This window comes from Sturnira hondurensis, unplaced genomic scaffold (genome assembly GCF_014824575.4).
Source record: "Sturnira hondurensis isolate 20B ecotype Veracruz unplaced genomic scaffold, ASM1482457v3 Scaffold0021632, whole genome shotgun sequence".
Lineage (NCBI taxonomy): Eukaryota > Metazoa > Chordata > Mammalia > Chiroptera > Phyllostomidae > Sturnira > Sturnira hondurensis.
In genome coordinates, this window is record NW_028094263.1 from 5,670,228 (window position 1) to 5,684,497 (window position 14,270).

The window sequence follows — 14,270 nt, forward strand, 5'->3', positions numbered from 1 at the left end:
TGTGGTAGGCTTATTCCTTCCTTCTGACCCTGAAGAGAAGCATATCGCTTTTATGAGGTAGAGGTGTTGGTTAGAACAGGGATGGAATTAAAATGTGATTCATGCCAGTGTCAGTAATGACATCTGTGTCATGAGGTAACCAAGACTGTAGATGTGAAGCTGGAACGTGTTTACATGGAAGCATTACATATTGGGAATGAAAACCTTAATAAATCATCTTGTCCAACCACTTAGTTTCATAGCTACAGAAACTGACATCATTTTTAAAATAAATAGCACATTTATTAAATCCTACTATGCATGAGGCACTAAAGGGTTATGCAGAAAGCAAGGTCTAATCTGTCTACCTCATATCTTGCTCTAGTGCACAAATCAGTGTAGTATTGGTGGGGAGGGTTAAGCAAGGAAAATAGTCAAATACAGATTCATTCAAACTCAGAGGTTATGCTATGAACTACTTTCATTTCCTCTAAGCATCAGTTGATATTAGAATACTATTGAGTCTAGGAATTCCTGCATTTTGGAGAGGTTAGTGACTTGCTCCATTCACATAGCCAGTACATAGACAGAAGAGCTGGGTATAAAACTCTTATGCTTCATTCCTAGATCGGTTCATTTGATTTCATACCATGCTACTTTCCAGAATCAGTTTGTGTTAGCAAAATTCTTCGCCTTCACTTTCAAAAACATGATAGCTCAAAAAAGGGCTCCTGTCATGAGAGGCACCTGTAGGGCAGTTTGATGGCTCTACGTGCAGAATTGACGTCAAGAAATTTTGGCAGCATAATCTTTTGGTACCTGGGCAGCTAGTGATCACTGGTTCTGGCGCTCACCAAAAATAAAAGAAAAACATGAACATGAATATTAGTGGAATATGAATATTAGTGGAAGGTAGAATACACTGTGGAGTAGTGATTTTAAACACACAGTAAATAAGCATAAATATGTTAAAATTCTTTCCAGTGTCTACTGACCAGAGGAGTTTCCTCCCAAACTGCATGAAGTCATGTTTGCTTCCTAATTGTTTTTCATTTCTCACATTTGTATTAATTGATATTCCTTTGGGGTGTTTAAGTCTCCCGTACTCCTTGTGTCTTCTTTATTCTGTGGCCATCATTTAGTACAGCTTTGGGTTAGTTTCGGTAGAGTCCTTAGACATCTAGCCTTGGCCTTCTGTTTTTATAAGCAGCAACCACAGGAAAGCCCCCGGTGTCTATCTCCCATCAAACTATTCCCCTGCCTCAAGGCTTTCAACAGCTCCTTCGTGCTCATTGCTTTTCAAGGGGTACTCCTTTGGTTAGTATTCAAAGCACACAGATTTTCCAAATTTACCTTCCACCATTATTCTACACATATCCAGTGCTGCCAGCCAACCACCCTCTGAAGAGCTAGTCTATACCTTTGTGCAGACCATTTCCATCGTTGAGAATGCCATCTTCCCTGAGGTCTTCACCCTGCTTAACCCCCTCTGTGTGCTGCTTTCCCCCTTCCATCTTTCCTGTGTTCCCCGATCAATAGTGCCTTCTCTGTTGATACCACACAGTGCATTGTACTTTTATTTTTCCATATTCTAATGTTTAGTTGGGTTATTGTCCATTTGATTCACCTTCCTGGAAGTTTCTTGAAGAGGGGAACATTTTTTAAATCAATTTTAACTTCTTTTATATACAATATTGTGTGTAATTTGCAGATGGTAGTTAATCAGCACATTTTTGTTATGTTAAAGTTTAATGAGAAAAAAATAGAATGAACAAGTAAAACCAAAGCTGTGTTTGCTAGGCCAAAGATGAGTTTATTAGAAAACAAACATGCCACAAAGACCTAAGATATGAGATGGAAAGAAAGAAGTTGCTACTCTTACACAGACTTCAGAACAGCCCAAGTCTTAATAGATGAGTGCGGATTTCCATGCAACCCCCGTCTGACTTGAGAGGTCTTCCTGGCTCAGGGAAGGTTTCTTGGGCAAAGAAATCAGAGTATCACTTTTTCAGAAGGTTGATTGCTTGTTCTAGGCAGTTGAGTCACTGCTCAGCAGCAGGAGCAGGGGTAGGTCCTGCAGGTGCTGCGGCAGGGGGCAGGCTGGCAGCAGGGGGGCCTGCAGCAGGGCGCCTGCACACAGATGGGCTGGCAGCAGGTAGAGGCCCAGCAGCAGGGGCGGCAGACCACAGCCGTGCAGGACGTGGGGCAGCAGGCGATGGGGCGGCAGCAGCCCTCCTGCAGGCCACAGGGGTCACAGCAGATGGGGCGGCGGCAGGGCTCACAGATGGGGCGTGTACAGCGGGGCACACAGGTCACAGGGCGGCACACTGTGGTCTGGCAGCTGCAGGGGCGGCAGCAGCAGGGGTCTCGGCAGCAGCAGGGCTGGCAGCAGGGCTGGCAGCAGCCTCCCCCACAGACTGAGGAGCAGCAGGTGGAGCCGCAGCAGGATCCGGTCATGGTGGCGCCTGGGTCTGGGCTGGGTGGGACTGGTGAGAGGAGCTGGGTGTTCTCAGGTGTGAATGTCTTCCTTGTGTTGGGGTCCTTTATATACCCTGGCCGGGTGCTGATGACCCCTCTTGTTTATCTTTTGGCCAATTAAGTAGAATTTTGACTAATGGTCGCATTGCTCATGCCATACTCATGATGTCACTAATGAACCCTTGTTGCATCCTAAATATGGATATATTCATGCTGCTTGTCCTCAAACTCCAAGCACTCACAGCCATTTCGGGTGATAGCAGCTCTCGATGGTCGTTCTGAGTAGAGAGCCCCTGAGGAATCCTGGATAAAATGGATCTGCAATTTTTTAAAGAAATTAAAACATGGTAGAGGGGCTTCTAGAACAATGACTACGTTCTTTCTGTGACCCCCAAAAGCTCCCCTGAAAAGCCTACATGTTAATCACATATGATTTAAATATGTCCTTCAGTATGTATTTCTTGGAAGTGTGTATCACATGAGATAACAGAAGGCATATTTGCCTGAATAGGACTGCAGCTCATATACTTGTATGGGAAGCACAAAGCTTTGTTTTTGTAAACCAGGTAAGTATTGAAATATAGCATCTGGGACAGTCGCCCATTTTTTATTCCCTTTCTCCTGTTCATGCCGTGCATATCTCTGGTCCTTGTCATCACAAAATGCTCATCTTCTCTCTGAGACATGACTTTTTTTTGCCTAAGATACCTTTTATTTTATTTTTTTATTGTTATTCTATTATGATCACTGCAGTTTTTCCCCTTTTGCCTTCCCCTGCCCAGCCCACTCCCCCTCTCCCACCATTGGTCCCCACACTGTTGTCCATGTCCATGGGTCACTCATACATGTTCTTTGACTAGTCTCTTCCCCTTCTTTCCACCATTATTCCCCTCCCCCCTCCCCTCTGGTTGCTGTCAGTCTGTTCCATGTTTCCATGCCTTTGGTTCTATTTTGCTCATTAGTTTATTTTGTTTATTAGATTTCTCTTATAGGTGAGATCATGTGGTATTTGTCTTTCACTGCCTGGCTTACTTCACTTAGCATAATGTTCTCCAGTTCCATCCATGCTGTCACAAAAGGTAGGAGTTCTTTCTTTCTGCTGCTTAGTATTCCACTGTGTAAATGTACCAGTTTTTTGATTCACTCATTTCCTGATGGGCACTTGGGCTGTTTCCAGCACTTGGCTGTTGTGAATAGCGCTGCTATGAACATAGGGGGGTGTAAGTTATTTTGAATTGGTGAGTTGGGATTCTTAGGGTATAATCCCAGCAGTGGAATTGCCAGGTCAAAAGGCAGTTCTATTTTTGGTTTTCTGAGGAAGCTCCATACTGGTTCCCACAGTGGCTGCACCAGTCCGCATGCCCACCAACAGGGCACTAGGGCTCCCTTTTCTCCACATCCTCTCTAGCACTTGTTGTTTGTGGATTTATCGATGGTAGCCATCTGACAGGTATGAAGTGGTACCTTATTGTGGTTTTAATTTTTATCTCTCTGATGGCCAGTGATGCCAAGCATCGTTTCATGTCTGTGGGTCATCTGTAGAAACATGTCATTTTTTTATACTTGTTTTTCTTGTGTATGTGATAAAGAACAATGTCATGAAAAGTGTTTTCTTAATTTACCTTGACCTGGTGCTGTGACTATGAAGTGACAAGATAGAGGTTTTCAAGCCACATTGCAAACATACACGGAACATTGTGCGGAGGAAGTGGGCTGGGAGGCCACGCCGTCGCTCTGTGACGGCTGCCAGGAGCGTGCTGGACTTGCTTCCTCTGGAAGCATCGGCAGAGGCAGCTAAGGAATGGCATGGGAACAGGCTTCTTGCTTTTCCGTTCTACCCTCCTATTATTCACCAGACAGGGTTCTGGATTCTTTAGGATCATTCTCATTATTCCAAAGAATGTGCCTTGGGCCCCAGGAGCTACAGTTCCCTAAATGGAATTTCAAACACAATTTGAAGACTTTGCAAAGAATGTAAATTGACTAAACATACAGTCACAGCTGGGGAGACAGAGGAGGGAGAATTCAAGCACCATTCTCATCTCTGACGACCTTGACTCACTCACATTTTCCATTCTTTCCCTTGTCTGTGGGCACCTGCGATCTTTTCAAAGCAGTGACCAGAGCCTACATTAAAACAAGCAAACAAACTAACAAAAACCCTTGTATATTCTGCTTTCTTCCCCCACCTAGATTTATCAAGATGTAGTTGACACGTAACATTGAATAAGTAAGATGTATATTGTGATGATCCAACACATGTATATTGCAGAATAGTTACTAAAATGGGGTTAATTAACATATCCTTCACTTCATATAATTATTTTATTGTTATGGTGAGAACATTGAAGCTCTACTTTCCTAGCAACTTTCAGGTACACAATACAGTCTTGTTAATTACAGTCACCGTGCTGTGCAATTAGGTCCCCAGGACCTTTTCATCTCACAGCTGGAAGTTTGTGCCCTTTGGCCAGCATCTCACCGTCCCTCCTCAGTCCCAGGCGACCACCTTTTACTCTCTGTTTCTCTGAGTTCTATGTTTTTGATTCCACATGTAGGTGAGATCATACAGCGTCTGGCTCTGTCTGACTTATCTCACTTAACCGTAATGCCCAAAAAGCCCATCCACGGTTTCAACCATGGCAGACTTCCTTTTCATGGCTGATAATATTCCATAGTGTGTGTGTGTGTGTGTGTGTGTATGTGTGTGTGTGTGTACATCTATAGATGGAGCTATGCCTCCGACATTTTTAAATCTGTTCATCTGTCATTAGATGTGTAGGTTGAGTCCATGCCTTGGCTATTGTGAGTAATGCTCTACTTAACACGCGTGTGAAGGTGTGTCTACTGGATCATGTGGTAGCTCCATTCTGAATTTTTTTGGAGGAATCTCCACACTCTTTTCCACAGTGGCTGTTTCCATTTACAACCCCACCAACAGTGCGTAGAGTCCCCTTTTCTCCACATCCTCTCCTCGCCAGCACTTGCTCTCTCTCTCTCTCTCTCATACGAGACTTTCTAACAGGTGTGAGATTATATCACCTGGTGGTGCTGATGTGCATTCCCCTGACGTCCAGTAATGCAGAGCACCTTTCTGTGTACTTGTTGGCCATCTATAAGTTTCATGGAAAAATGTCTATTCAAGTCCTCTGCTCATTTTTTCCTTGGATTGGTTCCCTTTTTGCTATTGAGCTGTAGGAGATTCTTATTTATTTTGGATATTAACCCCTTATCGGATATGCGGTTTGCACAATTCTCTCCCTTTCCGTGGTTTGCCTTTTCATTCGGCCGACTGCGTCTTTTGCTGTGCAGAAGCTTAGTTGGATGTAGCCCCGCTTACTGGTTTTTGCCTTTGTTGCTTGTGCTTTGCTTTTCAGGGCACATTTTATGATAATTGGTATTTCACGTTGCTGGGAGTTCTTCGTCATGCTCTCATTCTGTGTAAAAGGAACCTCTTCCGAAGGTACGTACCACTTCAGGGTAACAAGCCTAATTTCTCTACTCCAAACATTTCTGACCCAAATCTCCCAAAGAGAATTTCCCTTCTCCTTTATACAAGATACACAAGGATAGAGTCCACCAGTCCCTCAGCAAGAGATTCTAGCGTTTACTCAATCTAAGACACTCGTCCCTGTCCCCCACGGGCAAAACTTATTTCCAGCCAGAGAAAATATGGGTCATGTCTTAATAATTTATGCCACAGAAATCTGTGATTTGACACTAGAGACTAAGCATATGCTATTCTTTGATGCCATTTACCCTAAAATGGGACAACACCCGCCGAAAACCTTGCCACTTACTGGCTGGGTGTCCTTGGGCTTAACAGTATGTACCAGGGCTGTAGTGAGCATTCAGTGAGATGATGTTTGTCCAGCACTGAGAACAGAACAGTGCCTGGCAGTTGGCGTCTTGTATTGGTTAAGTAATTAAATACACAGGGTCCAGCGTAAATAGCACCCCTTTTTGCTACAATATCTTTTATTACAAAATCGTAAGCATGTCATTCTGTAACATAATATCGCACTCAAGCACACCATGTGACATTTTAGGTGAAATGTTCAAATTAAAACTATAAATTGTTACATCCATATTATTATACTACCAACCACACTCACATGGGCATTACTTCCGCTGGACGCTGTATATGTTCATTTTAAAAATTATTATTAATAAAATATAAAGAAGAAAATGAATATTTTTCCCAGTTACTCTTAGATTTTCTTATATAATGTTCCAGATTTTTTTAAGGCAAACACATACCATATAGACGCATGCATATAGACACGCAGAACACATTTTCCCACAAAATAGTTGAATATTTTATAGCTTACACATATGGTAGGGCAATTATATGATGTTACAGGTTTACAGTCTTCAATTGTTTTTAACTATTTTTGGCATTTCTTCTATATTTGTATTGTTTATAGTATGTGCAAGTTGACCTTTTTTCTGTGCATACCTCCTCTCCCCGGGTGGATTACATCCTTTTTGAGACAGGAACCCTCTTTTATGTCTTTCTATTCCCTCCGGGTGGTCAGCTCAGTGCTTTTATCATAGTAGATATTTAACAAGTGCATGTAGATTGACAGCAATCAATTAATTTGCTTGGAAAATGCCGTTACTGTCCAATTCCTGAGTATAAAGGTAAACAGCCCCCGAGAGTCGATGTGGATTTAATGTCTGCAGGAGTCAACACTGTGAATAACATTCTAAATAACAGTCAGACCTGGACCACCCAGGCGGAGTGCATGTTCGAGGAGCAGTTCTACTTGGCCATGAAGGACAAGACGGTTCCTCTGGGCAGAAAAACTGCGCTAAGAGGGAGCGTTTGACCTAAAGGCTTGACACTGGGGGCCTTGGCTTCCCCTGGGTCTATCCTGAGCATTGGCAATTATAATTACATCATAGTTATATTAGTAAGAACTAATTTTTTATTACTCCTTGCTCCTCAGCTTCAAAATCAGGTGACTGGCAGGTGTCACCATAGGTTCCTTCTACCTCTAACATACCAGGCTTTCTTTCTGTGCTAACAGGGGTTGAGTCAGTGAATGGACCCTCTGACCGGGAATGTGGGTATCCAAAGGTTGGCCCAGATGCGGCCTCCTTACCAGTCATTTCGAAGGTGTTCTGTGAGTCTGAAGTAGTGAGCACAAGTGACTTCGCATTTGTGATGGAAACACAGCCACCCCCACCTGCCTCACTCAGCTACTGTGCCCCGTGAATGCCTTTTAAAGGATAATAAGGAAACTAACCAGATTTAGATGACTGTATAAAACAATATAAGAGGATTATTTGGGATTTTCTTATTTGAAGATCTCAAGGCAAAATAGAGAGACGAATCTTCTGAAAGGAAGTATCACAGAGACCAGGATTTTGTGCTGAGAGTGCAAAGTTTATTAGAAAACAGACATGAGTGACCAGGGCCTTAAGAAGACAGGGGATTCTTGAACAGCAGTTGGCCAGGAAAGGTGTCTTCAGTGCCTATTATGAGCTAGTTTGAAGAGACAAGAAATAGTTTCTCCAGGAAAGGCTTGTTGTTCTGCAGTGAAGGTAAGGGATAGCAGATGGACCCGGCCATCTACTGGGGACACTTAGTGATGAGTCACTGCTCAGCAGCTGCAGCAGCAGGGGTAGGTCCTGCAGGTGCTGCGGCAGGGGGCAGGCTGGCAGCAGGGGGGCCTGCAGCAGGGCGCCTGCACACAGATGGGCTGGCAGCAGGTGGAGGCCCAGCAGCAGGGGCGGCAGACCACGGCCGTGCAGGACGTGGGGCAGCAGGCGATGGGGCGGCAGCAGCCCTCCTGCAGGCCACAGGGGTCACAGCAGATGGGGCGGCGGCAGGGCTCACAGATGGGGCGTGTACAGCGGGGCACACAGGTCACAGGGCGGCACACTGTGGTCTGGCAGCTGCAGGGGCGGCAGCAGCAGGGGTCTCGGCAGCAGCAGGGCTGGCAGCAGGGCTGGCAGCAGCCTCCCCCACAGACTGAGGAGCAGCAGGTGGAGCCGCAGCAGGATCCGGTCATGGTGGCGTCTGGGTCTGGGCTGGGTGGGACTGGTGAGAGGAGCTGGGTGTTCTCAGGTGTGAATGTCTTCCTTGTGTTGGGGCCCTTTATATACCCTGACCAGGACACGGGGCCACTTCCTCGTTTTTGTTTATTTATTTATTTATTTATTGCAATGGCACTGGTTGGTTAGTAAGTTCTCTAGATACTTTTTCAGGTGCTCAGGTACATACGAAAGACTCTTTGTTTTCCTTATTCAATGAACACTCATTACATTTTGCTATTTATGGCTCAAATATGAACTTAATGACCCTAACTTCAAAGTCTCCAATTATCTTTGTAATTTTGTGATGTGTTTACCAACTGGTGTCGTGATGGCTCTCACACTCTTCGGACTACTTACTAACAGCAGAAGCGAATTCCCCAAGTTTGGGTATCCTTCCGCCCTGCTGCTCCTTCTGCAAAATGAGTTCAGAAAAATACCGTCCTACGGTCTTGTTTTAAAAGTCATGGTTTGTCAGTAAAAGAAGAATTTTTCACTCTACATTTTGGAGCTGTGGGAATGCGTGTTAGTAGGCATCTACCATGGTGTTCCTTTTCGTTGTTGTTCTCATTTAAAAATGTTGGAAAAGTACACAAAACATAAAATTTACTATCTTAACCATTTTTGTGTATGCAGTTCATTGGCATTAAATATATTCCTGGTATTGTGCGATCATTAGCACCCTCCATGTCCAGCATCCTTTTCTCTTGCAAACCTAAACCTCTGTAACTATTACACACCAACTCTCCCTGACTGCCTCTCTCTAGCTCCCGGCAACCACCATTGGGCTTTATTTTTAAACAATTATTTGCTTTTTCCCCCCCAAACCCAGTCTATGGTAACTACCATTCCGTTACAAATTTGGCTCTTTTTTTTTTTGGCCTTAGATTACCTGCTCATTAATTGTCATAATTACATTTTTTCATAGCAAGGTGAATTTCGTTATTTATAATCTTCATGATAGCCAGTATCACTGAGTTCTAACTCTGTTCCAAGCATTATGCAAAATAAATAAGTGTATTCTTTGTAACAGTCTTGTGAGGTAGGTGTTATTATAGTCCTCATCTTATACAGAAGGAACCAGATAAGAGACTGGCCTGAAGTCACACACTTTGCAGCACTGGAACCAACAATTATTCCAAAAATGTCTGTGCAAACGTTTATTTGTCAGCCCAAGAAGCTGAAGATCAAAGTTGTGGGTGTCACATTCCTTGTCGCTAAGTAAGGTCTGTTTTATTCAGGAATTTTAACAGTGAATTTATTTTTTAATAGTTGTTATTTGTGAAATGGCTAATTCTTAGAGTCACCTGACAGGACTCTATGTCTCACCCATACCCTCGGGAACTGGAAGAATTATCTCCCACACGGTCTTCTCAAAACTCCAAAATGTACCATAAGGAGGTAGTATAGATGATAACATTGGCCGTAATTAGTTGGCCCTGGGGCACTATGAACAAAGCCACGACCTACGTGAAGGTGGCAGTCTGCCAGCGTGACAAAGCCCCAGGCGGTGACCCCAGCCGGAGGCGGTCTTCAGACTCCTCCGTTCCCACCCTGGCGCCTCTCACCCCACTGTCTCCCCCTGTGCTGTGCTCATGTTTCTTCCTGCCCCTGGAACCAGTTCTGATATCCAGTCGTTTCAGTTTCAGGGTCTGAGGAGAACCCCATCACTCAGCGATTTGGTAGCTTCTGCCTCTCCGGATTCGCTTGAGTCCTGACCCTTGGCTCTCCAGCGAAGTCTGTTCTAGGTCTGTGGTTGAAGGCTCCGGTTCAGGCCTTCCCCTTGGCCCGCCTGCTCGCACAATCCTTGCAGCTTACCGGATCCGCACGGCCGCTGCGGCTAACCAGGGCGTGCAGTTACTGCAGAGGCACATGCGACCCAGTAACAGTGGTGAGCCTGGGAGAAAACAAAACAGTCTATGTCTGAGAAAATACTGAAAGATGAGGAAGTCTCTAGAAGGCTCATAAGAAAAATTCTGGGATGAAGAAAAACAGATGAAATGAGAGATTTTTAAAAATGCGGGTTGAGAATATGCAGAAAGAAATTGGACAGGTGAGCCTATCCGTTGGTAAACTGCTAAACTCTCAATAAAGAGAAAACGCCACTGTACATGTACTGACAAGACTAAGCTTTTAATACAATGGAATACTTGTTGAGAAACTTTTACCACATTGCAAGAAAAAGACTTTTCCTCCTGAGATGGCTCGTTGTTATAAGAATGCACGTGTCCAACATGGTTGTAGGTGGGATGAAGTCTCTCTCCTCCAACCCTTAGAGCTTATTCGATGCTTCAACAAGTAGTTTCTGATTATACACTATGTGTTGAATAGTGTGCAGCTCAGTGGGAATCTAGTAGTGAGCAAAGTCAATTCAGATCCAGACCTTCACAAAGCTTGTTTTTCCTGCCTGCCCGCCCGTGTTGGGCAGGTAGATGTGCCCAAGAATACAGGAGGCATGTCCCACAAAACCCTTATAGATCAGACATTGGGAACTCTCTACATGTTTCTCAGGAAAACAATAATAATTCGTTTCCTGGCCAGCCTAAAAGTGTTTAACAACAACACAGCCGGTGTGCATTTATGTTATCACTATCTCAGGTGCATTAACATTGTTTAATGGGAAAATTATTTAGAGTTTGAAATTGGAGTGGTTCCAGCCAGAGTACATTTCTCCCCATCAGCTCATCAGCAGTGACCGCAGTGGAATTCAACTTGGCCGTGGTGGCGCTGGTGGGAGCCATGGAAAAAGCTGGAACGCGGTTCTTCCAGCACAGGCGTTCAGTAGTTAGGGACTCCCAGGGACCAACCGACATGAGTCACGGAGCAGTTTTCTAATTCAGGAAAGACATGGGCTCCTCCCCCTTGTCACGTGGCCTGATGATTCACGAGTCGCTCACCCTCACAGAGAGACCCACTGAAGGCTCTGCATCCCTCAGCATCACCATAAAACCTGCGGCTTGAAATATGAAGATACTTAGCCGGAGGTGTTCTGAATTATTTCAATTGCTATTAAAATGATAGACTTTGCACTGGAATTGTCCCTAAGGCTGAAAAATGGCCGGGGAGCATCCTTTTTCCTTTGGTTCCTTTGATTCTGCATACCATACCTCAAGCTAAATACAAGCTTTTGAAGATTATGGTTAATAAGCAATAAAGAGAAACAGAGTTGCTTCCCAGAAATAAAATTTTATTATTTCACCATGCAAAATGCCAGCATGAGTGGAACCTGTTTTGGTAAAACACCCCTTCGTGAAGCAGCAGAGGAGGGATGGGAGTCAGTGGCCTGGAGTGCCACTCAGGAGGGGCCTCGGTCTTTGTCCACTCATTTCACTCAAGCCAACGACTCACGTGATGAAAACTGGAATTTTTCTAAAGATTCTTAAAGAGGGCCAGAAACAGCTGCATAATTATGTGGAAAATGAATAGACAGTTACTGCTCAGTTAGTTTGAAGAGCAAGGAGGTGTTATCTTTCATCTTGTTTATCAGGGGTGGGAAGAGTTTTTCCACTTATGAACACTCCGAATGTGTCCCGTTGGGCTGCTCAGCAGCTGCAGCAGCAGGGGGAGGTCCTGCAGGTGCTGCGGCAGGGGGCGGGCTGGCAGCAGGGGGGCCGGCAGCAGGGTGCCTGCACACAGATGGGCTGGCAGCAGGTGGAGGCCCAGCAGCAGGGGCGGCAGACCACAGCCGTGCAGGACGTGGGGCAGCAGGTAATAGGGCAGCAGCAGCCCTCTTGCACGCCACAAGGGTCACAGCAGATCCGGTGGCGACAGAACACGGCCGTGCAGGACGTGGGGCAGCAGGCGATGGGGCGGCAGCAGCCCTCCTGCAGGCCACAGGGGTCACAGCAGATGGGGCGGCGGCAGGGCTCACAGATGGGGCGTGTACAGCGGGGCACACAGGTCACAGGGCGGCACACTGTGGTCTGGCAGCTGCAGGGGCGGCAGCAGCAGGGGTCTCGGCAGCAGCAGGGCTGGCAGCAGGGCTGGCAGCAGCCTCCCCCACAGACTGAGGAGCAGCAGGTGGAGCCGCAGCAGGATCCGGTCATGGTGGCGTCTGGGTCTGGGCTGGGTGGGACTGGTGAGAGGAGCTGGGTGTTCTCAGGTGTGAATGTCTTCCTTGTGTTGGGGTCCTTTATATACCCTGGCCAGGTCCTGATGACCCCCAGGACACAAGGTCATTTCCTAAAGTTGTGGTTGCCCACTGACATGAGAACTCAAGATTGGTGGATTCAGTTGCTGAGGCAGCAATTCCAGCATCCCTGAAGGATGCTGTCCTTTCTTCCGGCTTTTCCCATGAAATGAATACCTGACGATTTATATCTTCTGAGAAATTACTCATTGAGTAGCTGGTTTTTCCAGACCACGTGACAAGTTGAAAGTTTGAAAGATCCAGTTGTGTCCACTGTTGCCTCTCTCACACTTTCCCCTTTTTCACTGTCCATCATTAAGCGTGAGACCATAATGTTTAAAAGCTGATTTCTTGTGATGAAGCAGGAATGTCTAAAACAAGACAAGCCAAAACAAAACTAAAATGGCTCATAAGAGATGTGCATCCACTGGGCTATGAGAAGAATGGGGCGGTGTTTCTGGGAAACTGCATGTTGCTTCCCCTGTTTATACGGAAATAACCACCCAAACCACCCGGGTAATGTTATAGGCCATTAGCGTTGGCCTATTACTCATGGGTAAGGAGACATTTGCTATGTAAACAGTGCTGTGCTATTGGGGATGGAGAGGGAAAAGAAAGAAAAATAAATTTTAAGTGGTTTCTGACCACACAGTAATTACAAATTTAGGAAGGCAGGACAAAGGCAGATAAAGCAATGGAAGGAGAAGAAATTTTCATGGGACAATAAGGCCACACTAAATGTGGATTTTACTAATATTGTTGTGCCTTTTTGAATGATCCTCCCTGAGTATTGTCTTAGAAATAAAATTTGAATTGAGGCATTTCTTGCTTTGTAGGTGTGATATAAGCCCTTGTATTGAGTTCTTCAAAGTATATTGAAAATATTTGTAAAGAAATCAATTACATTTCTGGAGCAGATGCTTGTGGCGGACCCTGTCCAGCAGAGTCCACCTGTTGTGGCTGATGAGAATAAATGCACAGGCGACAACAATCTTGTGGAGAAAAAGGGAACAGGCACGACTACTCTCTCAAGGGGAGAGTGCCTATGGGTGCCTCAGCCACTCCCTCAAGAGGGGAGCGCCTCGACCCTTGCCTAGACAGGCTTTTATTGTTTTCTTGGGGTCTTACATCAGAGAAAGATTTATTGTTTATTATATAGAATATTATTGTCTACATTTTAAGTACAATGAAGAAAATGAAAATAACATGCAGAGGGGAATGGTGATGAGCTGATTAGCTCTGTCTTTGGGAGAACTCATACAGGCTTTGGAAATTACCTTGAAGATAGACAGTACACATTTGTTGTTTTAGACCAGGGTGAGGGAGTTTTAGCAAGAACAAGCCATAACAGTCTGTAGGCATTTTCTAGGCCTGATTCCCATGGGAAAACTTGGTTTGAGGGTCTGGTTCCTGCTCACCACTTCGCTTCTGTAGGTTTTCCATACAGAGCTGAGTCACATTTGCCAGGCCAAACCAAACCGGTCCCCTAGAGATGCTTAGATTTGTTGTGTTGATTGCTCATGAAGGGTGAAGTTGGGCTTCTGAAAAAGGCAAGGGGAATTAAGTGAACTGATGACTGATAAAATGGCTTCGTCTTTTTCAGCCTCAGCTGGAAAAATTGGGCAGATGGAAAGCAAATTTA

The 14,270-nt window shown here is 45.1% G+C and overlaps 3 protein-coding genes and 1 non-coding gene across 4 annotated transcripts; 1 reads left to right on the top strand and 3 right to left on the bottom strand.

Moving 5' to 3' along the window:
* Positions 1 to 699: 699 nt before the first annotated feature.
* Positions 700 to 833, top strand: LOC118978245 (U11 spliceosomal RNA). The gene has a single exon (XR_005064672.1). It is a non-coding gene; the product is annotated as a U11 spliceosomal RNA (small nuclear RNA).
* Positions 834 to 2,028: 1,195 nt separating this feature from the next.
* On the bottom strand, positions 2,029 to 2,436 carry LOC118978079 (keratin-associated protein 2-3-like). Its single transcript, XM_037033329.1, has one exon. It carries the CDS (start codon positions 2,434 to 2,436, stop codon positions 2,029 to 2,031), a length of 408 nt encoding a protein of 135 aa, XP_036889224.1.
* Positions 2,437 to 8,066: 5,630 nt separating this feature from the next.
* LOC118978077 (keratin-associated protein 2-3-like) lies at positions 8,067 to 8,477 on the bottom strand. The gene has a single exon (XM_037033327.1). It carries the CDS (start codon positions 8,475 to 8,477, stop codon positions 8,067 to 8,069), a length of 411 nt encoding a protein of 136 aa, XP_036889222.1.
* Positions 8,478 to 12,041: 3,564 nt separating this feature from the next.
* On the bottom strand, positions 12,042 to 12,545 carry LOC118978189 (keratin-associated protein 2-3). The gene is made up of 2 exons (XM_037033541.1): positions 12,311 to 12,545; positions 12,042 to 12,217 (listed from the first exon to the last, which is right to left on the bottom strand). Exons 1-2 carry the CDS (start codon positions 12,543 to 12,545, stop codon positions 12,042 to 12,044), a joined length of 411 nt encoding a protein of 136 aa, XP_036889436.1.
* Positions 12,546 to 14,270: the final 1,725 nt, after the last annotated feature.